Source organism: Phalacrocorax aristotelis, chromosome 2 (assembly GCF_949628215.1).
Source record: "Phalacrocorax aristotelis chromosome 2, bGulAri2.1, whole genome shotgun sequence".
Taxonomy (NCBI): domain Eukaryota; kingdom Metazoa; phylum Chordata; class Aves; order Suliformes; family Phalacrocoracidae; genus Phalacrocorax; species Phalacrocorax aristotelis.
This window is the reverse complement of record NC_134277.1, coordinates 26,016,404-26,043,608: the sequence shown is the minus strand read 5'-3', so window position 1 is coordinate 26,043,608 and position 27,205 is coordinate 26,016,404. Positions and strand designations below refer to the sequence as shown.

Sequence of the window (27,205 nt, the reverse complement as noted above, 5' to 3'; positions counted from 1 at the left end):
CATTAAATTCTTAATGGTGATAAATGAATTGAAGTTTTAAGCTAAACTCTGAAAATGCAACTATGTTTCTTTCCTTTTAATGCATAACAACCTACAATAAAATTGTCCAGGAAGAATCACGTTTATTTCCAGAACTGCCATTTACCACAGCTGCTCAGCTTCTCATCAGTTTGGAAAATGGGAAGAGATTGGATGCTAGCACCAAATTCCTTGGAGGCACAAGACATGTTCCCTCTTATAAACAGAAAAACACTTAGTAAAAGTCACAGGACTACAATAGGGCGGCATGCAGGTGAGTAATGGGTATATTTTCAAGATCATTTCCCACAGTAAAATAACAATTAAATAGAAGAACTTAGATATTTAGAGGATATATATATTTACCTGGTTCTTATTGTAACTTCTTTCTACTTATGAATCCCAGAATAACATACTAGCATCAACCCCATATCAGACTGCAGCACAATTACAGACACCTGGTACAACATTACCTTAGCTTTTAGATGCTGATATCCTCCAAGTGGCAGAAGGTCAGATAATTGGTGGAGAATCAACTGCTATTAGGAACTAAATAGTCTTGAGACAGAAGGGAACTAACCTGCAGTGCTGTGGGGATTACTTGTGTGAACCATGTCAATTTTAATAGTTAATGTACTGCTATAATTACAACAGCAACATCATTTATTTATTCAGCAATCTTCAGCACATTCTGGCCCTCAGAAATTGTGCCAGCAATCTAGATTGTTGGGATATGCTGTTTATTGATTAATTTCAAATATGGCCTGACTGAACTATTTCTAGGGTAGAAGTGCATGTTAAAATAAAATTTGGCTCCAACAGAACACAAAACTTAATCTCCTCTTACGCATTTAAAAAAAATATATATAAAATATCTGAGCAAAAGCCACACCACTTGATCACTGCCCATATATCAGCACAAGAAAATACTAAAAATAAAATCCATTAAAATTAAGTTATTTATAAAGCATCAATAGCTATATTTTTATTTCACATGCATAAAACTTTTTCTAACAAACACATTAAGCTTCATTTAAAACTGGATGCTGCCTTGTGATTACTTATTATTTCTTAATATTCTCAGACAATGGCTAGTCTCATTTTCAGAGGTACTATAGCAAACAGGAATTGAAACTGCTCAGTGCCTCTGAAGAAGGCTGTTATAAGATCAACAGTATTTGCTGTATTATTTTTTAAATTACTCTATTGTTCTAATTGCTAAGAGAAAAAGTTTATAGGTAGCATACCCTGTACACGTAGATTTGTACAGTTATATTTCATGTACCTGTACACAAACATTATTAGCTTCAATTTTTAACTTACTAGCATCAAAAGCTTATGTCTCAAATCAGTGCTGCATAGGCACCTCTTAAAGAAAGAGCAGAGTCTGTTCATATTTCACAGTTCTTGTATCAGGAATAGTGTGGCCAGAAGGAGTAGGGAAGTGATTGTGCCCCTGTACTCGGCACTGGTGAGGCCGCACATTGAATACTGGGTTCACTTTTGGGCCCCTCACTACAAGAGGGACATTGAGTTGCTGGAGTGTGTCCAGAGAAGGACAATGAAACTGGTGAAGGGTCTGGAGAGCAAGTCTTATGAGGAGCAGCTGAGGGAACTGGGTTTGTTTAGCCTGCAGAAGAGGAGGCTGAGGGGAGACCTTGTAATGCTCTACAACTACCTGAAAGGAGGTTGTAGTGAGGTGGGTGTTGGTCTCTTCTCCCAAGTAACAACCAATAGGATGAGAAGAAATGGCCTCAGGTTGCCCCAGGGGAGGTTTAGATTGGATATTAGGAAAATTTCTTCGCTGAAATGTTCAGGCATTGGAACAGGCTGCCCAGAAAGGTGGTGGAGTTGCCGTCCCTGGAGGTGTTCAAAAATCGTGTAGACGTGGCACCTGGGGGCACGGTTTAGGACACATGGTAGGGTTGGGCTGAAAATTGGACTTGGTGATCCTAGAGGTATTTTCCAACCTTAATGATTCTATGATTTCTCTTAAGTACAAAATCTCTGTCTTTTAAGTCACATTTAAAGAAGCAGCATAGAAAGATGAGTTGTGAACCTACGGACTGACAAAAAGGAACCTCAGAGGAGCTGCTACAGGCAAGTAATTATTCTTTGCCATTTCTGCACTGTACAGTAAAAGCATGAATGGAGGTCTGCATTTGGTTGCATTTCTCAACTACTTTAATTTCAAAAGATGTTCCAGATACTGCTTAAACTTCTGTGAGTAGGACATGTGTAGCTGAAGGGGATTAGCTCTTTGTCAGAAGTTCTCGAACAGTCTGGTATCCATGGAGAAATGTTCTGGACTGGACCAGGTCATCTTTAGATCACTCAGTCAATGTAAGACGACAAGGATTTCTGAACCTTCTTGTCTGTAGCTCAGAGCTATGGTTAATGGCTCAAAGTCAAATTAGCAGTCCTATAATGTTCAGTATCTCTATAGATAATCTGGGTGATGAAATTGAATGCACCTTAACCAAGCTCATTGATGACATCAAACTGGAGGAAAGCCAAATACACCAGAATGAAGAACCACCACACAGACAGACCTCAACATGCTGGAAGACTAAGCCAACATGAACTGCATGAGATTTAACAAAGATAAATATCAAGTCCTGCACCTGGGATGGAATTATCCCACACAGCAGTAACAGCTGGGACTGCCTGGCCTGGTGTACAGCTCTGCTAAAGAGGTCCTGAGAGTCCTGGTGGACAGCAACCTGAACATGAGCGAGCAGCATGCCCTGGCAGTCATGAAGAGACACCATGAGAAACCTCTTTGAAATTACTCTCAATGCCCACCATAGTAAATGACTAAGATATGAATCCAACCATCTGTATATCAGTTTTGTGATTAACTACTTATTGCATGACTGAAAAGTCCCTACACAATCCCGCTTGTAAAACAGATTTTGATAGCAATACCACCATTTGTTATTTGAGACTCTGGTCTCACAATACAGTGGAAAAAGGCCCAGTGAGCCTAAGAAACAACTCATAACTTCAGTGCTTCAATGTAAATGTTGCATGTAACAGCAGAAAGCACATCTTGAACTTCTAATCTAGCAGAGTGAAATTTTTCACAGGAGCAGTATCTGCAACTAAGCACAGGGAGGGTAGGCAAGAGCGAAATAGTATTCTTTGTCAGGTGTTGCTTGGGACTTGCCACCAACACAAAAGCCACAAACTTGGCTGAGAAAGAGGTATTTATTTTGCATACAGAGTGAATGCTGAAGAGTCTGCTCTAAACTGTATCTGAATGTATAACACGCATTGTAGCAAACTGTATTGTACAAGTTATAACGATGGTATAACCCAGAATCAGAGAGACTGTGGCAGCAAGGGCAAGATGACACTCAAGTGCATCATGAAACTCACAGAAGATGATAAAGAGTCCACTGATTGAAAGGCTCAGGCCTTTCCAATTATATTGCTCCTAATCCTCATCACTGAATGACAATAAGGTATAATTTCTATATGATTACTGAGAGTAAAAGTCAAACCAAAATATTTAGACTAAGACAGACTGATAACTTGTCTTAAAAGGTGAAGGATTAATTTAGGAATCACCCGCCCTAGTAAGGCTAGGTCACTTGACCACAGGTGAGCAATCATTGCTAAAAAGGCTTTCACCGACACACAAAGGACAAAAAGCAGGGCCCTGGGGTGGGATTTGTTTTGATCATCTATAAAGCACATATACATCTCATGAAGTCTTGACCCACCAGGGACAGACCAAAATGTCCAACCTGAATTTGAAATTTTGACATCGTTCAGAAGCTGGAGATCTACTATCTATTCTACCTTCCCCTGGATAAATTAAAAAATATCTGCTGTAATCTCTCTCACCTGTGAGGTTTTAGGATGCCAATACACAGTAACATTTTTCAGTACCATAGTAGCAGATAAGAGGCCCTCAAAAGGGATAAGGAAAAGAGGCTGGGAGACAGCAACACTGAGATTTAGGCAGTAAAGCCTCACCTAGGCTGCTTAAAACTCATTTGTTGTTAGGCCACCAAGCTTTGAGAAAGCTTGACAGCCTGCCCCCTAATGAGGTGTTGAATAGGCTAACCGGTAACTGTATTAGAAAAGAAAGTGGCACTTTGTCACTTTGTTGTATTCCCAAAGGGTCTAAGCACTGAGGGTTGTGTTACCAAAGCACTAACTCCTGAAGTGTAGGCAAATCTACAGTACTGCCCACACCTTGTAGATTCCTGACACCTGTACTAAGAAAAGGAACTGAGAGCAAGATGACTGGAAAATTATCAAATACAGAGGATATATAGAAATATTACTAGTAAAGTCTATTGATTCTATTCTATCATTCTATTCTGCTAATCAACAAATAGGAGAGTATCACAACTCTTTCCAAATCCTGAGATAAAAACCTACAGAAAGAAAATAACTGAACAAGCAACCTGCGAATATTTTCAACATATTATGTCACATAGCTGAACATCCAAACTGTAAGTAAATCATTAATGTTCTTTGCAAGTCTCAATCTGCTTATCTGCTGAGGCAAATGGAGATTTAGTTTATTTGTTCGATTCAACAGACACTGAATTTACTAAATGGGAAACATTAGGCTGAATGAACAAGAAAATAATCACCCAGGAATGAGGTATTTCCAATCTACTTATTTTCACGGTGCATTCTCAGTCAGATTTTCCCAAATAACATGTGCAAGACCTTAGAATGTCTCCCCTTACAGAATTTAAGTGGCTCATGAGTATTACAGGATGCCAATAGGGCTATGAAAATTTCCAAAGTAGAAATGCTATGGTCTCCAGCCAAATACAAGCTTCAGAGTCTTTCAGCTTCAGAGACAGCCGTTCCTTCACAGTACTTTGGAAAAAAAAAAATGGGATCACCACAATTTAAATTTATAGCTGAAGTACTGTGAAGGATAGTGAGGAGAGTACCACAGGACAGTGAAAGGAACAGCACATTGGGCCACTCTTTTTAGCAGTCTCTATCAAGTTAGAGTACTGTTGTTAGTGCTAATAACCAAGGGCACTGAACTTGAATGAACTCCTCCAGATGGCTCTGTCAGCTGGAAAGACTCAGAATTAGTGTGGTTGTGATCTGGTCTGCTCTCCCATGTCCCAAGAATTTAAATAGGAACAGACCTAGAAACAGCTAAGTTATTTTCTGGACAAGGAATGAAAGTTAAGTGTATGAAAATACACCCAAGTCAGGTTGCAACAACAGACGTGAGTACACAAAGTGCATTTCAATGCTTGACTGATTCAGGAAAAACAATGCCTCAAACTACAAAAAAAAAATGCCCAACTGGTCTCTTAACTAACCTACTTCTACATACATGATTTATATATTGCTCCTATCTACTTTTTGACTTCATCCTTCTTGTACTGAATGCTGTGTAACTGCCTCTGCTAATACAGAGGGTGCAAAAAGCATCTGACCTGCATTCTTTCTTTCCCCCTCTCCCCCCTTAGCCTTTCTAAAATCATCCAGCTTGCCAAAGCCAGTAAATTCCAGGTCAGAGCTAAAATTTCATTATATAAATTTAAACAAAAGAGACACAAATGTTTCCATTACATTTTATCGTTATGAAAGAATGAGGGAAAAAAAAGTTTTACTACTTGATTTGCTAAACTGCTAGTTTTTAACAAGTCATACTATTTTCTTCAACTTTTTGAACTAGAAAATTTCACTGCTTTGCCATGCACCTCTTCACATCTCATGAAAGTGTTTTGAAAATTTGCACCTAGCAGATGGGTTTATGTATTAATTTGTTCTTGAAAATGAATCCCAATATGAAGATTAGTTGCTTTCCATACAGTTATAGTACTGTTCATTAGAACATATGAACTTTTTATCTCACAACCCTTGAGAATTCTGCTCGGGCACTAATCAACCTTAAGTGTTGTCATAATCTTCAAGAGAGTCATAAAAATTCACTTACTAGGCTGTAACATCGCAAATATTTTCTACATGCCACCACATTTATGACTACAGGCAAATCCACTAGACCTCAGCAATTTAATAATATGTGCTAACCACTAGTAAGTTACTCCCCAGCCAGACCCAATTCTCTGGAGTGTTTTGGTATCCACATGAGGCAATATCAGCAACTTCAGCTTTGGCATCCGTGTAAGGACAGAAGCTCACTAACGCGCAGGACACTAAACAAGATGTAAGTGTAGATGAGGTTCTATTAACTAAAAAGGTGTTGTTTTAAAAGTGCATATGAGAGCCTACAATATGATTTAAGTATCGCTTTCCTACTGAACGAAAACACAGGATGTGATACTTTTTGCTGACATGACCAAAAGACAGGCTCTAGGAAGTGAACAGACAATTTGATATTTGGTGATTTAAATCAAGATACAAAATAATTATATCTTAGTAATACTTAGCAGCTGAACAGTAAGTGGTAAATGCTATGACAGACAGAAAAAAATAAATAACACTTTTGAGCTCCAAAAGGTGAAACATCCTTACCTATCATGGCCTTAGATGTATAACTAGATGATACCTCTCATCTTAATGTAAATTTGTCAAAATTTTAAGTTCTCAGACATTGTGTTAGAATGTAACAAAAACTAATAAAACTAAACCACTGGTGGCATGTAGCAGACTAAATTAGGCTACACGTGACACCGACTGAATGGAAATCAGATTGCTGCGTATTCCCTACTGGCCTAGGAGATACAAAGCAATCAAGACACAGCCTCTGTTCAATAAACTCAATCACATGAAGATAAAGGTAAAACAAAAAAAGGCCTGGGACTTGCAAAAGATACCACACCTTAAAGCCACTGGGACAGATTAAAGTAATGCCTATAAAATACACTTAGCAGAAAATCATTAGACTGAAAGCCACAGTTAGTAGAATATTTCATAAAGATGAACTCTTCAGCAAGCTTCAGCATTTACATATTTTATAAGATTGTACTATTACAAATTTGGTTAGGATTTTAAGTACTTTTTTCCCCAGTCAACTCTAGATGAAATCAGCCTTGTGAACCAAGTTGTCTTCTGGAAGTAGAACGCACATACAGCCCCCTCCTGAACAGAAGGCAAATGAGATACTCCCCCTGCTACTTAAGCATTAAAATTATATACTAGGTTTCAATTTTGTATCTGGTTTTTCTTTCAATACTGTGTTTGATTCAAAGAATTTATAATGCCAGGCTTTACATTTACTTCAGTTGATTTCTATAAACCCAGTGCACTCAAGTGAATTACAAGGATCAATTTTACTCATTCTTACCTACAGAACCATAATTCATTGTGAACTGTTCATGAAGTATTTAAACAAAGCATACAGGTGAATACCATACACCACAAGAAAGAAGTAATGGACATTTCACAGATAACAAGCTTCAGCTGGGCTTCAAAGGAAAACTTGTTTTATGGCACAGTAGCAACTTAGTGGTCAAATATAGGCATTAAATCATCAATCTATTCAGAACTTGAATTTTTTTGGAAGCAGCAGAGTCACCAGACACATGTCAGTAAGTATGCTGCCTTCTGTATCATTGAAAAAAAAAAATTACTAACAATCTGAGTGTTGCTTAGGTAGTTACTTCACTTTATTTCTTCTTAAAGCAACTGGTTTAGCACCTGTTCTTTAACAAGCATATAGTTATATCAGCTATTTAACTATATATAGTTAAATCAACAGCTGGAGACTCATTTAATTAATCCCTTGCTGTTCTTTCAGGTTAACAATTTATTTTCAGAAAACAACTTCAATACAGTAACAGCGTTAAGCATTAAGCATGCTTATTCCACTATATTTAGGTCTTAAAGAAATATTCAAGTCAAAAGAAATGTCTTCCAGAATAGGAATAGTCTAAATAGCAATGAAACCATGTCATTAAATACTACAGGCACCCAAGAAGTTAATAAATCTCTGTCTTGTTCAGTAATTTTCTTTACATGCTACCCTTCTTCCCCAAAAAATAACCTTAGGAAAACATTCCTAATACCACGAGGCAGAGAAAAAGTGAGTCTACCTTCTCCTTGAGCCCAAAGTAAGGCTAAACTCCAATCTAAATTTCCGTAATAATAGAAGGAAAGAGCAAAGCTTCCTTCTGGTAAAAGAAAAATTTATTTTCATGTCCCGTATTTAGTAATTATTCTCCTCAATTACCACTTTTCTCCTTATTAACCACACATAACTGCAATTTATCCCTGAGAGAGCTAGTTTCATTTAGCAAAACAGGAGCTATGTTTTTATACTACAGACCCCTAAAGTCACAGTATCTTGTATAGTTAAACTCATAGAGAAACAGTACACTGACTTTACATAAATTAGCTAAATATACTACTACAAAAAAGTTTCTATAATCTTCAGATTCTTACTGCCTTCCAATTCTCCTAGCCCTTCTGTAAGCTTCTAGAGACTACCAAGTATATATAGCAATAAAAGCTATGTATTAACATCCTGAAAAACTGATTTTAGTCCTCAATTTTGCTAGAATCCTGATTAAAAAAAGTTATATAGTACACTGAACTTCCTGGAATGAGCAGAACAAGCCTGATCATTCAAACAGCAGTTCACAGGGTTTCTATAAAATCCTTTTAAACTCTGGGTTAGAGCAGTCCCAAATACTTCATGAAGCACCACTGAAACAACCAATTCTGACTTTGTGGTAGAGCATTCTTCATTATCAGCAAGAAAAAGGCCTGATAGTGTCAAATATGATACATATATGATATATATTTTTTTTTCAGGAAAAACTTTTAAAAGTTGCTACCACCACAAAATAACATTGAGTACTTAACAGAAACCTTTCATATTATTAACAAAATATTAAAATAGTTGGTTCAAAAAATCCCATACTATAACTTAGCAACTAAAATCAAAACCCATACAGAGTAGTTAACGTGATATTTAGACAATGCAATTTAAAACACCATATAAATGTTTTCTCTAATTCAGAACTATACAAAAATCATAATCTATGGCCATCTGTGCCTGCCAGTTAAGATCCAACTACAAAAATACAAAAGTATGCAAAAGCAACAGTTGCCAGTATCTCCACGCAGTGCTTGTCGATCAAATTACTGGCAACCTGCAAGTTTATATTTGTAACATAGACACTTTCTTCCACTTATTGTCTTACGTGTTTAGAAGTTAAAGTTGACATTTTACATTTTTATAAAGATTGATCTTTTAACATTAAACTATAAAAACAGAAAATATAAAGCTTCAAGAAGTAATGATTTTCATATTTCTAATAATAGGATTCTAAATACAAATTACTTGCAATAGATTTAAGTATTACCAGACTGACTTCTATTCTGTTTTAGATGCATTTATGTATGAAATAACTATAAGCAGAACACTATTATGTTTATGTTTTCATCTGGGGAAAAAATCACCAGAATAAATTTACTTTCACCATACACGAATTTGAGTAGGTTCCTAATAAAATACTTGAAAGCAATTTTCCACACACAGATACAGCTACATGGACATGATAGCCCAAATCAAAAAGTGTTCTTCCCCACCATCAGTGGATGAAGGCAATACCCAAAAACGCAGACTTATTCTGGAGAGCATGGAAAGATTTGACCACATCAGCCCATTATCCTGGGATAACAACTATCATGCTAAAAGATAACAACCTCAGGTTATTCTTATCTTAAGTAAAACCCAATAGTATTACCTACCCAAGCTGACCACACTAGAAAAGCACAGTCCAGCTTAAAGAGCCCATGAAAAACAAAAATATTCCAAAATTGGGATTGCGGGTAGAAATCAGTTTTGCCCTTATGTAATCAGCGCTCAGACTGTACTGAGAGACTGTCATTAGTAGAACTACCTTCTCATTCACTGTGAATTGGAAGGTGTGTAGAAAACTAGATGAGGCACTGCAGGAATATAAATGATGATCTTAAGTTGAAAGGAGAGCACTGCATACAAACACTGTGTGCTTCTCCATTTTTATCAATCTCCCTGCCAGTCATCAAAGGGATTGTCCAAACCAAAATTTTTATTATGTTCCTCAGCTGCCTGTTCTTCAGTTTATAGTTGCATACCCTGGGAGAGAAGGAGGACCCCCAAACAACAGAGCTGACCACTGCTGTTAAATGCAGGATCCCTTCCTGGCTTAAAGTTAGATTTTAGTTGCTGAAAGGTCCTGTAGACTATTGTTACACCCCAGCAATGAAATAGAAACTTGAAATTCCTCTTTTCTGCCACTGGAAAGGATGTGAACTTTTCTCTGCTGTCTTCTTGCTGTGGTTTCATGAGTTTTCTGTCAGCTCATTTCTCCAGACTGTCAAGGTCTCTGAAAAGAAGCCCTATGCTTCAATTCATTAACTGCTCTCCCTAACTTGGTATCATGCATGAACTTGCTGAAGGCATGCTCCCTCCTATTCTCCAGGTTGTTAATAAAAACATCAAACAGTACTGGCCACAGCTTCAACATCCAAGGAACACTACTGGCCACCAGCTGGACTTTGCATCAGCACTCTGAACATAGCAGTCCAAGTAATTTTCTACCCACCTTGCAGTCCACCTATCCAAACCAACTACCTCCAGCTTGGTTACAAATAGCCTCCAATAGATCACATCAAATGCCTTCCTAGTCAAGGTAAACCATATCCACCATTCTGAGCCACTCAGCTGATAACAGAGAACAATTAATTTGCCCTTGATAAATTTCAATCGTGTTCTTACCCTTCACGTGCCTGAGCACAGGCTTCCAAGAGGATCTGTTCCATAATCTTCCCAGAGACCACAGCCAGGCTGACCTTCCTATAGATCCTCAGATCCTTCTACTCACCCTTCCTGAAGATGGGTCTTTTTGCTTTTTTCCCCTGCTCATCAGGAATCTCCTAATCACAATGACTTTTCAAAGATGAGCAAGGGAATAGCCTTGTAACAATATCAGCCAGGTCCTGCAGGACACTTGGATACATCACACTCAGTCCCATAAATTTGTGTACATAAAATTTGCTTAAGTGGTCCCCAGCTTGACCTGTGGAAAATGCTTCACTCCCTCCAGTTCTGCCATTAGACTCAAGGACCTGGGAAGCCCAAGGACAGTCTGTATCACTAAACAGGCAAAGAAAGCCTTGAGTATTGCTTCCATGTCCTTTTGTACTAGATCATTTGTCAAGATCATTTTGAATTCTAAGCCTCTTCATTGCATTTGGCACCAACTTCAGTTTAGTACTGTCTGCATATAGCCATGCATTCTTTCCACTGTTAATAATGAAAATACTGGGTGACACAGGCCCCTGAAACACTACCTACTTTGACAGTAAGTCATTAAAACAAAAATAATACTAAGAACAATTCTTTATTCAGTTGCAACCACAAAATGATGATTCTACCTAGACCAAGTCTTTAGTTTGCTTTTAAGACCATATCCATATCAAACTGTTAAAAAATAGTAACACTGCACTGACTTTCAGCAAGAAGTTCTGTAATGAATCAGCCCTGTTACCTAAAGGTGCTCTCATATTAATGGCTGTGCAGATCCCCAAGGACCTTAATGTTGACAATTCATTTAGACAAGTCTGTTTCTTTCAAAGAGCAATCTTTGCCAGTCTTTCAAGACTCCCTAATAAGCATAAGCAGAGTCTTACTGATGACTACAGCCTTGGTTTTGGTGTATTATCAAACATCAACGTAGCTTCCAGGGGGCCAGGGTTGGGGGTAAACAGCTGTTTCTCAAAATCAGGAATACTGGTTAGAATCCTACAAGAAAAATCCCGACATGCCTAAAGAAAATTACAGCCAGGCAACTGCTCCTTCCTGTGGGATCCTAATCAATACTCCACTCCAGCTCACATAGCTCGTTCTTCCACAACACACCAAAAATAGTCAACTGCAAATTCCAATTAACTTACTTAAAAGACTACCATTTCTAGAGTACAGGGCTTTAAAGATGCAGCAATATTGGACACCTAATGAAACCTATGGAGAGAATCTGTATCTGAAAAGGCTTGTCCAGACTTCTTTACGTAGCTAATGCAGGAAAACTCAAATCACAGAAGCATTTGCCATTTCTAGTGTGTGTTGATGCTGCAAAAAAGGGGCTGCAGCCCACTGTGTGTTTCTCCTCATCAGCAGGACTCCTACAAGTCACAGCAATGCATATTTTTCTTTCCTCCTGCACTGAAACATTTAGTCTGAATACTAAATGAGTGAGAAGAGTTTATTAGAAGTTGGCTGAAAAGCACTGAAGAGACTATTATGTGGATGTTAGAAAAAGCACTCAACTACTTTGAGTGTCTATGTACTGCTTATATTACCCTGATCCATGTAAATATAACCTTTTTCCTCCTAAGAGAAAAAAGAATTTATAGTAGCAAAACCTTTACTCTGCTGTAAACCATTTTAGTTTTATTTATGTAGAATACATCTAGGATTTTTTTCTCCTCCACTTCACACTGTCCTCTTTAATATAAATGTATCTATGTCAGAGACATTTAAAGATCAAAAATCAACGGGGGGGGGGAAGCTTTAAAAGGTAGAGAGAATATATAAAGGAAGGGAATAATGCACAGTAAGATCAGAATAGTTTTGCTCATTAACTAATAAGTCTGAAAGAAAAAGGCACCTTCAGAATGAACAGACTATGTCTAAATAAGGCTTTATTAATAACCAGCACAAGATTATCAGTTTTTTCAAGTTGGCAAGTGCCATGGAATTGATACAGAATCTGAGAGGTTACATCTTCGGCAAGAAGACAATCAGCTTTTCAGATACAGATCAACAGTTTAAATTCTGTTCAAGCTAAGCAGGGACTAATAGTCCGTTAATAAATAGCTTGTTAATAAATACAAGTGTTGTGATGACTTCCACCCAGTTGTCAAAGGCAATCTGTTCACAGATGATGAGATCTGTAGTCTGGAGAACTGAAATACATTTTTAGGAAGATTACTTGTAGGCATCCTGGCCACCTCTGTTCTCCAACTCTGTGTAGAAACTGAACAAAACTTTAAATTTTAATCTAAAAAAATGTTTTTAGGTTTGATTATTTGTTCTAATAAACTGTAAAATACTTTAAAACAAGTCCAACTCAGTTGTGCTTCGCCACCATCCCACCCTGTTTATATTATTTTTACATTAATTCATACCATGTGGCATGTCTGGCACTGAACGGACAGAGTGAGAATAAAACCCCCAAACTCAGTAGCTTTGTGAGAAACAGCTCTGTGAGGAGCAGAGCAGACATAAGGAAAGAACCAACTGCATGAATTTCATGCTTGGTGTGCACAACTTGACAGGCTTGTATTATTTTGACAGGCTTCTCTTATTTTTTACATGCTGCTGAATCACAAGCGAAAAGCAAGCGCACAAAGATGCTGATATTGTTCACAAAATTCCAGACTTGCTTAGGCCTTCACTTTATTTTTTAAATAAAAGTAAAATCGAACTTGGGAATATATTCCAAATAATGAAGAAAATCTAGGAAACACATCCCCCTTCGCGGAGTCTTGTATCAGGATTTTCATTATCTCTTTAAACAAAGCAAACTACACTGGCTAGCACAATCTACTACTAAACACATCAAAACAGGTTTTCTTGTATTGTTATGGAGCATTATCTGTAATAGTGAGGTATTTCTCCTATATACACCTTTTAATTGAAAATATATATTTTCAATGTATGGTACTAACGTTAAATCAGCTACCTCAGACGATATAAACGGATTTAAGAAGATTTAAATATTTTTCCCCTTGTTTTGGTTTCTTCAGGTTTCTTCAGAGAGAAATAAGAGTTTAATGACAAGAAAAACTTCAGAAAACAAAATCAAGATTAAGGGATAACCACTCTGTTAAATCACAGCCTAGCAGGGAAGCCAGATTTGAGTAAACTCCTATGCAACTTACTCTGGCTATTCTCTGTAACACCCTCTCTTATCAGTATTTGCACAGAAATATACTCAGTCCCAGAACCCCATCTACTCTGCCTCTTCAACTCTTGGCTCTGCAGCTCAGGATCATAGCTTTAGAGGTACGCTGTAATTTTGCCATGGCATTAGTTTTCATCAAATCTATGCTTTCCCCTGGAAATACCACCAAAATGGTAAGCATTCTCTTTTAAATTATCATCTCCAATTGTGGAGAGTCTTAAAATTTCTTTGTGTTTTGAGATTTAGAACCATGGTCCAAGAGACTACCTCTTCTTTGTTTTGTGATGATGCTACAACTTAGGGTTGTTTTAAGTGTGATTTGATCACTCCCCCACTTTCCTAAGCTTAGTGTTTGGTTTCCAGACTATCACATTCTTTTGTCCAGCTGACAACTACCAAATTTCTTCTATGGGGAAGCTCGTTGGGGTTCCTTCTCAGAAGAGGGGGAAGCAGGAAGACTGACTCCATACTGCCAAGAAACTAAGAATTCTAAGAAATCTTAACATTTTTACCCATTCTTCTGCCTTTTCTCCACTAGTTGTAGAAAAGGTAGTTTATAATATAAAATGTTGGCTTCTCAAGAAATAATGTGAAAATGCAGATTAACATTTCTTTCGAGAAACAGGAACACCAGAACCATCAACACAATATGGCACGCCAGCGTTTTGCAGTCAACATACAAGTGTCTCATCATCATAAATTTCAACATCTATTTACTTTATGTTTCAGCATAGCAGTCAAAATACTGCAATTATGAGATGCATTTCAATGAACTGCAGTACATTTATCAACATGTCTTTGCAAATTCAAGTGTTACATTAGCTGGTATCAGTAACAAAATGATTTTGAAACAAATACATAGCAATATATTGAAATCTCTAGCTGTGGGGCAGATGTTTAAGACAGATCTTTCAGCCCCTAAATTAGGATTCTCAACAATTGTGTTAGTAGTCTTATTTTGCAATATAAGGCAGAACAACAAAGTTGGACCTACTTCAGCAGCCTTTTTCCTTCTGTCCTCATTTTCATCAGATTTTTCATTATTCCAAACACTAAGATGCTACAGTAACCATATACTATTCTACAGTTAATATCTCTGTACATCAATATTTAAAAGCACCTACTCGTTTGACTATTTCCTGGAGGAAAAAAAAATTACAGGATTTTCTGGTAACACCTACATATGCCAAGAGGTACAATCTGCTTTCCTTGGAGTACTGAAGACACTTTACTGGAAGTACTTTAGAAAGAATTTGTGGTGGAGATCATACGTATTTCCACATCAGTACAAACAAACTTGGCTAGACACTGTTATAACTGAGGGAATCAAATGTCAGAGTCACCTATGTTTCGCTATTGCAACACCCATACTAAGAAAATAAGTATTTGGAAAGCAGACCGTAGAAGTGAGAAAGGGACTCGTGCTAAAATGAAGAAACTCTTGAATCTAGGCAAAGAGCAACTTTGTGCTTTCTTTTCTGTAATTCCTTCCCTTTACACATGGAGCAGCAAGAAAACATTTTAAATTGTGTTTTTACAATGCAATTTCTTGCTTTCCTAGTGCTACCAACAATACTGTGTTGTCTTATATCCCTATTTTTGTGCAGTTCACTGGCCATCCTGGTCTAAAGACCAATTTTCTCTAAACTGGCTAGAGAACAAAGGTTATTTTGAAGTGTTATTTATCTGCATGCTCAGAAGAAAGCAAGTACTAGTTTAAGCTCATTCTACCTTGCATCACTACTGTAAAGCAGACAGCTACTTGAGAGCTTTGAATAAACAGGTATATCGTCAATAACTTTTAAAACAAATAAAGCCTCATATCAAAAGAAAGAACAGATCTCTTGAATGAGAGAAATGGAGATCAAAACCAGCAAATAGAAGAAAAATAGAGAACACACTTAGAAATAGGAAGAGTTCTAGTAGTGCCAGCTGAAAAGTGAGTTGAAATCCTACATTTCTATTCAAGTATTTTTTTTACAAGGTCCCAATAAAGTCCAGAAGAAACTTGAGCACAATGGGAAAATTAAACTTTCTTTCTCTTTAAAGGAAAAAGGAACACTGAGAAAACTGTAAAGAGTGAGTAGTTCTATTATCCTCAAGAGAATAATTAAGGTATACCAATACCCTCAACATTTAAGCTAGTCATCACAATTTTTCTGCTATTAGAAACAGAATGTGCCTTGAAAATGGTTTCAAAGATTACCTTCCTATTTGATCACGCATCCGAGCTTATCTATCACCCCAGAAGCAATAAACTATATGGATAAAATATATTTACATCTCTGATATAGAAAAAAGTTCTATATACGATAAAATGCAGAGATATCCACTGTTTTGAACAAAAATAAAAGCATGCACAGTGAGGTGAACACCTTGCTTTTTGTTTCTCTCTTATTTCTACTCAATTTCTGCCCTGTCTACTTTTACTCAAAGGGTTTTAAAACCACGTTTTCTCTCCAGGGTAACATTCAGTCTTTGAACCTGTGATTTTCTCTGCAAGACAAAAAACAGCTCTGAAGCTTACTCATGTTCATAATCAAAACACACACGGGCAATTCCCCATACCTCCTACCACCTGCGTTTAGAATTGACAGATGCAAAGGAGAGGGAGTGGACTGAAGCCTGTAAGACAAGAGAAGCCAAAAACCCCACAAGTTCAGAAGGACCTGGGAAAAAAAAATGGCTTAGCAATACAGAAGAGGAATGCCTAGGAATTAGGTATTAGGATTGTGAGGATCTTCATGTGTAAGAAAAAGGGCTCCCTTCAAGTAAACTGTCTTAAAGCCCACTTCATTATAGCATCTTTTCACAGTTCCACTGCACGCTCCTACTTCATTATAAACAAAAAGACTAGTCAGTTTCCATTAACATCTGATGAGCCAAAGCTCACGCACACCTTTCCAGGAGACTCTTGAGAGTTAGGCTAGACTCCCCTCTAGTTGCTTCTTCTCTTGTCCATTAATAGGCACACAGCATCTTTAAATAGAGACATAGCTCAGCATCATTCTCATTCTGTGAACTTCAAGCCCATAAAGCTGCTTTCCACCATACTTTATGAAGTGACAGCAATGACTAGGGCTTTATAAGGAAATTAGCACTTTGTGATATGCCTGAATAAGACTTCTTATTTTAACAGAAAAGCAGAGTAAGAAAATGCAGACTGGAAAGGAAATTCTTGCTTCCAGGATTCTGTTTAATTATTTTTGTTCAAGTTACTTGAGGCAGGCAGAGGATAAACAAAATGAACAGTCTACACCTGAAAGCAAAAGAAGATGTGTTAGTACACCAGCTCTTTAATGAAATATAAGGTTTAAATATATTTAATTTGTCTTCTGTGATTTAAAACTTAATAATCACTGAAATACTGCACTTTTTTCCTCTTCAGGTGAATTACAGGGACTTTAAAAGGACTGTGTTTTACGAACACAATCTGTATGTCCAATTCTTCTGGGGGTTTTAAATTAGAGCTTTAATCACTGTTGCACATAATTATTCCACACTCTGCTTCAATCTTTCATTTAAAAAACCTGATCAACAGCTTTTCTTGAGAAATCCAAAGCTTCTCAGTCCAAAGAGGCCAGAGATGATGAAGTAAAATCTTTTTTTCTCCTCAAATGAGTAAGACATAAAAATGCAAACAGCAAACATTCTCAGACTCTTGGACAATGTTATTTTAAGAACACATATCATTTTCATTTGCAGCCACCTGAAATACACACATGCATGACTAGAAGACAAAATACGCAATTACTTCTTTTTACTATTCAATTTGTGAAGATAACTTGTCAAGTTACTTATACAACAACCTGTAATACTTGTCCACTGAGTGCCATTAGAGCTTCCCAAACCAACTTCACCGTTCGTCTGCTCAGCGATTCTCTGCTATAGATCAAAAGCAGTCACACTGCTGATTATGTGTCCAAGTGTTTAACTAAACCAGTTCCCTAATTTCTTAAGGTTCTTCAACGATTACAAGATTTCTTCAAACACCTCAACAAGAACGTATTACAAACACACATAGAACCTTTGAAAATCAGAATATTAAATTACGTATTTCTGACATTAGACCTGAAATCCTACAAATCCTACACCAACCTGAGAGAATTTACAAAGTAAATTAGTGTCTTTCCCTCACCATCCAAAACCCTCCCACACCAAAAAAAAAAAAAAGCATCCAGCTAGGGAATGTGCTTTTCCTCAATACAAATTTAAACAGGAGCAACACACATATTTAAATACTTTGCAAATAAAGTTTCAGTACTGTAAAATGGATCATTCTATAAAACTTGCTATTAATAGTTTCATATCGCTTAATTTTACCAGTTACAATAGCTGTGCATTTCCTATATGTATGTATAAATTAAATCAAAATGTTTTTTAAAATTTCAAAACCTTTACCAAAATACTTAGCCATTTTTTCACAAAAGAATCTGAGTCCTCAGATGTTTTTCTTCGGAAGCTAGCAAACTACTCTGTAGAGTTTTGAAAGCTGATCAAAATAGCACAACATCCTAATAACACAAGCCACCTACTAAGCTGTTAAATAAATACATAAAATTAACAAACCCAACTACCATAAGTAGTATCCACTGTAATGTTAGATGAGATTTCTGAGCAAACCAACGCATAGAGACATGCACACGTAGTATGTGTGTATATAAATATCACACAAAGATCTTCAATCACTATCCCCTCTAGTCTTTTGTAAGACTAGGTATAGGTACACCATCTCAGCCCATCAACAATATTCTAGAATCTCTTCAGCAAGGCACATAACATATCTGATTGATTTCTAAATGCACTGTGTTTGGGGGCACTCATCAACTTAGGAACATACATATATACTTCTGTTGCTGGCACACATCTTTTGCTTTCTACCTTCCATCACAGTCAACTCCATTTCCCTTAACTAGGTTTTTTGACACTTTTCTTCCTCTACCATAATCAGATTGGGGTCTAAGATGAAGAAATTTCTTGTTTGGGGAGAAGGGAATTCTATAAAGGCACAGAGAGACCATTTTAATTGGTAAGGGAGACAGACATTTATAGAGGCTGGGTTAATATCCAGCACATTTACCTTTTGGCAAAGGCAAATTAATGACTATAGGTCTGGAAAAAGGAGCACGTAATTTACTGAGTTTAAGTTTGTGCCTCCCTTTCCTTGATGGGTTTGTAACAGACAGTGCAGCAACATATGGTGCAACTGCTTCATAACAAAGACTTGATGTAGTCTCCAAAAGTCAGCAGGTACACAGGAAAGTTGGTGAGCTTCTATCAATACCTTTTTATTCCATCTCAAATGATGTACTGGCGAAGGCTGTGTGTTCACACTGAGTCCCATTCTGCCAGGTTTGAGTACCCTTAGCACCTTTCGATCAAGGTAAGACTCACAATGCAGCTTCTTATTTCCAGTAATAATAAAGGAGGACTGAAAAGAAATTTCTGTTTCAGAAAATCTATTTGTAATATACTTCTCTGTAAAAGATCTATGTGGGGTGACAGTGTCTTAAGACATTAAGCATAAAGAAAAACAAAGTTCCACTACAGAAAAATTCACACAAAACCAAACTCCACAGCTCGCCTACTCAACTTTATAATCAGAAAACAACCCAATGATTGCTTTACCAAAACCTGATATTGGGCAGTAGTTAGCTACCTACTTTTTGAGAAAAACACCCCACAACAAAACAAACAAGAATCTAAGTCCCAATTTCAAATAACAACTCTACTTTTAGCAGTGTACTAGCCACCTCTATGGCATCTACTAGACTGTTTTACCAGACTCCCAATTGCCGACATTCATCATGCAGTTTATGTAACATCTTATTTTCATTGAAAATTTATAATTTCAGGCAGATACATCACAGTATCTGCAGTACAGCAATACCTGTGCTTTTAGCACAGTAACAACACATACTTTAATACACTTTTCAAGCTATTTTATTTAAACAACATTCAGTGGGTTAGGCTCAACATTTTTTTTGGATGCTTGCTGTTATGGTTTTCAGAAAATATTCATTGGAGCCAAGCAATTTTAGGAGCCATACTGATCGTGGTACTGAGAATGTGCCTGTATCCTTGAAAAATTAAAAAAAGCAGCTGCAGGAGCAGCTCCTGCTTCTATTCTCTGATAATACATTTTCTTCTTTTCTGCCTTTATCACTGACACTTGCCACTGGAAAACTGTGATCTAGTCCCCACAGTATACCACATTTAATTACATCATTCACATATTTAAAAAAAAAAGGTAAACAGTACATAGAACACCAATGAAAATTCTGAAAAAACACTGCTTTTACAGTCCCTTCCCATGTAAATCACATGTAGCTTTAAAGAGTTATAATGATGTAAACCACAAGGGATGTTTAAAAGCATAGAATATGAAGTCTTCAGGTGAATCCTTATTTACAAGAACATCATTAGGTTTTAGTCAGAAAAGACCAGAAGAAGGGTGAGAGTTATGACAGTGCTCCTAAAATGCAAAATAAATTAGTAAAGTGTGTACATGTCTTTTCTCAAAGTAAGAAGTAAGCCATTGAATCCCTGCTGGAATCCTGGGTTTTGTTTCACTTTTCAGTAATTGTCATTAGTTTTCTGTGTTAATCCCAGGCCAACATGGCCAGAAAAATATAAATTCTCTTGATAAATTCTTCATTGTGATTTATAATACTGACAAATCTACTTCAACTATTTTCTTTGCAAACTCCTTTCTAATTTCCTGCAAAAGCATTAGCCAACCTGGGTGTGACGTAGTGTAATGCCACCAGTACCTGATCTGTCCCAGTGCCTGTTAATCATACTGCATAACGCCGGGTAAACACCAATCTTGCTCTAAGCATTTAAGAACAGGTTTTCCTGTATAAACATACAGCTCCATCTATGTACATTTTGAATGCTCTCTCAAAAGAAACAGAAACATACTGAATTACAAAGTTTTTGTCTAATCCAGCAAAGTACCTATTCAATACTTCACAGCTGAACTGCATTCTCTTTTCCGTAGACCACATAAACAAGGCAGTGGTGATGTTTTATTCTTGTTTTGTTTCATCTTTAGTTTGTCTTCTTGTTGCCTGTACTACTAGCTCCTCCTGCCAAGCAACATGTGCATCTTTAGCACAAATGACTGGCTTACAAACTGCTAAACTCTTATCATTTGGTAATGACTGCTGGAAGGAACCAGAGGATATGTAATGTCAAAGCACTAATTTTATCTTGTTTCCCTACAAATATCATCAATTATCTCAATGACCACACCAAAGCTTTCTTTGAAGTAAAAAAGAGGTCCTCCCAGAGTGTGGTAACCTCAGCCTGTTGCCCAGAGGGCGAAGCGCTTTGCAGCCAGTGCGTACTGAGCCATGCTTAAAGAGTAAAATTATAAACTCCCTGATTAACACTGCGATAAGCCCGCAGGGCACCGCCTGAGCCGCCTGACAGCCCACGAGGCGGTGGCGGCCGAACACGGGTGCGCGGACACGGAGGGCTGCCAGCGGCCAGGTCCCACGGCCAGGTCCCACAGATGGCTCACGGAGTACCCGGCGTCTCCAGGCAGCTGGTAAAGGCACCTCTCCGCATCACTGGAGACATCTTTAATCCTCCGCCCCCTGAGGCTCTCTCACGGCATTAGTGCCACACTGCGGAGCAGCTGTCGGCATTATAAACTTCCTTAAAGGTTTACAGGGAGCTTCCCAGGCTTAAGAGGCAAACGGAATTCGTGCCCCGGGTGCGACGCGGTAAGGCGTTAGCTGTCCTCCCCCTCCCGCCAGCGCCGCGGGCCCCGCAGCGGGAGACCGCCCGGCCCTGCCGCGGGCACCTGTGGCGCGCGGGGCCCGCTGCCACCGGCCGGCCACCTACACCCATACCCGCGGCCCGGCCGAGGAAGGCCGCCCGCCCGGCGCCGCGCCGCCCCGAGGCCAGCGGGGGGCCCCGGGGCGCGCAGAGAGGGCGGCACAAAGCGCCTCCTCCGCCCGCGGCTTTGTTCGCGGCAAGGCCCCGAGCCGAGCCCCCCGCTGCCGCCCGGCCCCGGCGACCATCACCCCTCAACCTCCCCGCCGCGCCGCCGCCTCCCACCTTGGCTTTGCCAGCCTCCAGCTTCTTCAGCCGCTCCTCGTCCTCCATGGCGTCTGTGCAGGAGAGCAGAGCGTTACCGGCGGCGGGAGGCGGGGCCCATCCCGCCCCCTCCCCTCCCCTCCCGCCCCCTCCCCTCCCCTCCCCCTCCCCCCCCCCCCTTCCGCCGGGGCGCGCACGATCGCTGTCCTGTCCCGTCCCGTCCCACCTCACAGCGACGACAGCTGCCGTGGCAGGGCCACCGGCGCCGCCATCTTCATCCCACGTAAACACGCGGCCGGGGAAAGTGACGTTGGGGCCGCCCGCTCCTCCTCCTGCCACCGGTCCCGCCTGCCCGCCGAGCCCCGCCGCCCCTGCCCGCCCCACGGCCACTCCGGCGGAGCGGGGCTGCACCCCTCCGGGCCGAGCGGCGAGCAGGCACCGGCGGGCACGGCCGCCGCGGAGGGGGAGCACGGCGGGACAGGCGGGCACAGACCCCTCCCCGGCCCGCGCCTCCGGCGGGCGGAGGGGCGGGGGGCTTCGCCTTCCCACAAAAGAGCTGCCGCCGAAAGGCGCCTGTAATTTGCTGTTGCTTCGATACGAAGGTGTGAGCAGACAATACCTGAGTTTTGTGAGCCTGCTGCCTTCTCGCAAATCCAACCTCTCAACGCTAATTTTGACGGTTTTGATTTTCCAAGTATTTTCTCGCTCCTACGTGCGGCTCACTAAATTGCGAGCTTCCTATAGCGTCGATCTAGAGCTTGGAAATTGAGCGTGTGTCGCAGGCGATGTAAGGATGACAACAAAGGATGTGTAGCCCCCCCGCCCCCTTAAATTAATACACATTCCAGAGGAGTTGAAATAGGTGTGTTAAAATCACAACGGGGGATATGGCATGTGGTAATTAAATGCTAATACAATTTCTATACTTCAGCATTCAATACAAAGCAATATGTTGGGGTTACTTAATATTGCCTACTAAATGTGTGCCTTGCAAGGCTAATAGCACATTTGTATTACATAGTCATGACGTGCTTTTTCTTTCAGTTGTCCCTGAAGTCGTTTCCGTTTGTGGTGGTGCAATGGATGGCACCGGCTTACACATTCCTGGCAACCCGTTTCTCATTAGTGTGTAACAGCTGCATGTGAATAAACAGATTCCTTGTTCTGCATTTGTAATCATTCTGCTTAATTACATGCAAAAACTTTTTACCACAATCCATTTAGTATACATTTTTCCTTCTCTGAATTTTCCAGCAAAGCCAGAAACGCCCAAAACAAAAAAAACAACAACAAAAAAAAAAGCCAAAAGAAAACATTATTTGCACAGTATTACTGACCAGGACCAAGACAAAAAATAGTGGGACTTCTAGCAGCAGACTTCCACACCCGTATTACTGCCAAAGTAAATTAAACCTACAGTCTGAGTTTTTTAAGGATTTTCTACTCTTCCTAAAAGACATTACATTTCATGGAAAAGTCTGAAGTAATTTGTTGATCAGTACACATGATGTGCATTTCTGTATTTACAGAATAATGTCCTTCCCTCAAAAAGGAAATGAATGCCATTTATGTCAGAAAGAAGAAAACACCATCCATGGCAGGGAATGACAAATGTCTGCATTATACTTTGTTCCATATTTCAAGTAAGTATATGTTTCAGTTAAGGTTCTCACACTTTGCTATTTCACTAGAGGAAAAGAATGTTGTAGAGAAAAACAGCAAATCAAAATGAAATAAAGAATTAATTTAAGAAGAAATATTTTCACAGAAATACAAATTTACATCAGTTCATTCCTCAAAATGTGTTCCCAGGTTAGTAAAAGTGATTTACACAAAGCCTGTACAAATGGAGGTTTTTCCCAGCAATTATAAAGGCCCAGAGGCCCCTGAGGGAAAAATAAATCACCTTTTCTGTGCCGATGACATTCCTCTGTGCTGATAGAGGCCACTGTCACAGAACTAGCTGTTAGGTGTCCATAAAATTTCATATACAGATGACACTATGATAGTTATTTCTTACTCAGTAAATATCCCATTTAGAAGATAATTACAAACTTCCGAGATCCCACCATTAAATGGGTTCTTGAGTTAATATTAAGAATTAATACGCCTAATTTTCCTCTTACAGACTTATATCCATCTAATTCTAATGGCTTTTAGTTAAACACCTAATTCATGACAATGAAAGTAATGAAAATCAGACTGACAAACTATAATACTGTGTAAGTCACTATTGGATAAAATATCACAGGGAATAATATTTCTATATTTTCTCAACATCAGAAAAACAGGTCTTTCTCTCCTAGGAAAAAAATGTATACAGTATGATTTCTTACTTCAACTATTTTAATTCCTGTTTTATCATTTATGCAGAGCGAACTGACTGGAATTCACAACTTGGTTAGCCCATTTCAGTTACAGAATGGCGTTAACCTTGCTTGCTTAATTCTCAGAATTGACCAATAATGTTCACTTGCCTAAGAATGAAAGATCATGCCCAAGTGTCAGGCTAATAATTGCTTGAAAGATTGGTTAACTTTCTAACATTCACTGAATACACATAAGTTGAACATGTGTAAAATGCCTTCAGCAGTAGCATATGTGAAGTGAACCAGATTAACAAGGTAAAAAATGTAGATCAGACATTCTCCAAAATAGGAATGACTGGTGTTTTGGCCCAGGCAGGCTTATTTTTATCTCCTCAAGTGTATGTATACAAATGCACGCAGTCTAGGTAACAAACAGGAGGAACTGGAGCTCTGTGCCCACTCAGAAGGGTATGACATAGGAGTAACTGAAACATGGTGGGACAGCTCAAATGACTGGGGGAACACAATGGACGGTTACAGGCTCTTTCGTAAGGACAGGCAAGGTGGAAGAGGTGGAGGAGTTGCACTCTACATTAAAGAATACCTTGAATGTATCAAAGTTAACTATGGTGATTGCGACTGCTCTATCGAATGTCTCTGGGTTAAAGTCAAAGGGGTCATATCCAAGCAGGACCTCACAGTGGGCATCTGCTATCGACCTCCTAACCACGATGACAAAGCTGACGAAGCGATATTTGGGGCAGTAAAGCAAGCTTCTGGCCAACAGAACCTGATGGGTGACTTCAACTACCCAGACATCTGCTGGAAGAACAATACGGCAGCTCGTGTGTCATCCACCAAGTTCCTGGAATGTATAGAGGACTGTTTCCTGATACAAATGTTAGATGTGCCAACCAGGAATGAGGCACTGCTGGACTTGCTATTCACAAACCGAGAAAGCCTGCTTTGTAATATCTCGGTTAGTGACAGCCTTGGCTGCAGTGACCACAATATTGTGGAGTTCGGGATCCTTAGAGTGAAGGTCAGCTCTAAGACAAGGGTTCTGGATTTTAGAAGAGTAAAATTCAGTTCACTCAGGGCTCAATTGGGAGGGATTCGATGGGAAGCTTACATGGAAGACAAAGGAGCTAGTGAGTGCTGGGAGTTCTTCAAGAACTCTCTGTTGGAAGCAAAAAGCCAATTTATCCCCTACAAAGGAAAGGGAAGTAAGCGGAGCAAGAGGCCCCCTTGGCTCAACAATGACCTCCTGGGTCTACTCAAATCCAAAAGGGAAGCATACCAGTGATGGAGAAGTGGAGAATTATCCGTCAAGAACTACAAGGGCATTGGCAGAGTGTGCAGAGACACAGTTAGAAAAGCAAAAGCCCAACTCGAATTGAAACTGGCTGTAGACATGAAAAATAACAAGAAAGGTTTATTCAGACATGTCAACCATAAGCAGAAAAAGAAGGAAAACATAGGCCCACTGTTAAACGGAAAAGGAGAGCCAATCACCAATGATGCTGAAAAGGCAGAGGTCCTCAACACCTCCTTCACCTTTGTCTTTACCAACACTCTTGGGTCCCAGGCTTTGGGAAAGAAATTGCCGATTGATCCAAACACCGACCCACCATCAGTGAAGGAAGAGTTAGTATATGAATTACTACAGGAGCTTGACCCCTACAAATCAATGGGCCCTGACGCCATCCACCCGAGGGCGTTGAGAGAGCTGGCTGACATCATTGCAAGGCCACTCCCCGTAATCTTCGAGAAGTCATGGAGAATGGGGGAAGTCCCAGAGGACTGGAGAAAGGCAAATGTTACCCCTATCTACAAGAAGGGCTCAAGGGAGGATCAGGGTAACTATAGGCCCATCAGCCTTACTTCAATCCCTGGGAAAGTTATGGAATGAATCCTCCTGGGGCCATCACAAGTCAAATGAAGCATGTGGTTGAGAAAAGTCAGCATGGCTTCACTAAAGGCAGATCGTGCTTGACAAACCTGGTGGCCTTCTATGACAAAGTGACTTGCCTGGTTGACATGGGGCAGGCAGTGGCCATTGTCTACCTGGACTTCTCCAAGGCCTTTGATACAGTCCCCCACAGTCTCCTGCTGGAAAAATTAATGCGTTATGGCCGAGACAAGTGGTCTGTGCAGTGGACGGGGAACTGGCTGACAGGCCACACCCAAAGGGTGGTGATAAATAGCTCCTTTTCCAAGTGGCAACCTGTCACTAGTGGAGTCCCCCAGGGATCAATATTGGGCCCAATGTTGTTCAATATCTTTATAAGTGATCTGGATAATGGCATCAAGTGTAGCCTGATGAAGTTTGCTGATGACACCAAGTTGAGTGGGATAGTAGACACTTCAGAAAGGAGAGCTGCTCTGCAGGGAGATCTGGATAGGCTGGAAGAGTGGGCCAGCAAGAACCTTCTGAAGTTCAACAAGAAGTGTAAGGTCATGCACCTGGAAAAACATAATCCAGGAGTGCAGTACAGACTGGGATCCACCTGGCTGGAGAGCAGCTCTGTGGAAAGGGTGGACAGAAAGCTCAACATGAGCGAACAGTGTGCTGCTGCGGCCAAGAAGGCCAACAGGATGCTGGGTTGCATCAAAAAGGGCATCGCCAGCAGAAAGAAGTCATTATCCCACTCTACTCAGCGCTTGTCAGTCCACCCCTGGAGTACTGTGTACAGTTCTGGTCCCTGCTATACAAAAAGGATGTGGACAGGCTGGAAGGGGTCCAGAGAAGGGCCACCAAGATGATCAAAGGACTGGGAAGCCTGCCATATGAGGACAGGCTGGGAGAACTGGGTTTGTTCAGCCTTGAGAAAAGGAGGTTTAGAGGGGATCTCATCACCATGTTCCAGTACTTAAGGGGTAGCTACAAAGAAGATGGAGGCTCCATTTTTACACAGAGTCACATGGAGAGGACAAGGGGGAATGGACAGAAGTTGGTCTTGGGGAGATTCC

The 27,205-nt window shown here is 39.7% G+C and overlaps 1 protein-coding gene and 1 long non-coding RNA gene across 9 annotated transcripts in view; one reads left to right on the top strand and one right to left on the bottom strand.

Moving 5' to 3' along the window:
* The window catches only part of AKAP9 (A-kinase anchoring protein 9), a 120,814-nt gene extending 98,575 nt beyond the window's left edge, over window positions 1-22,239 (bottom strand). For all 8 annotated transcript variants that reach the window (XM_075082806.1, XM_075082808.1, XM_075082807.1 and 5 more), the window contains exons 1-2: window positions 22,150-22,239; window positions 21,945-21,997 (exon numbers count right to left, since the gene is read on the bottom strand). In XM_075082806.1, the coding sequence (XP_074938907.1) occupies window positions 21,945-21,992 (48 nt within the window). In that variant the 5' untranslated portion in view covers window positions 21,993-21,997; window positions 22,150-22,239. The remainder of the gene's footprint in view (window positions 1-21,944; window positions 21,998-22,149) is intronic.
* A 461-nt stretch (window positions 22,240-22,700) lies between these two features.
* Window positions 22,701-23,092, top strand: LOC142052560 (uncharacterized). The gene is made up of 2 exons (XR_012658888.1): window positions 22,701-22,785; window positions 22,968-23,092. It is a non-coding gene; the product is annotated as an uncharacterized LOC142052560 (long non-coding RNA).
* The last annotated feature ends 4,113 nt before the right edge of the window (window positions 23,093-27,205 follow it).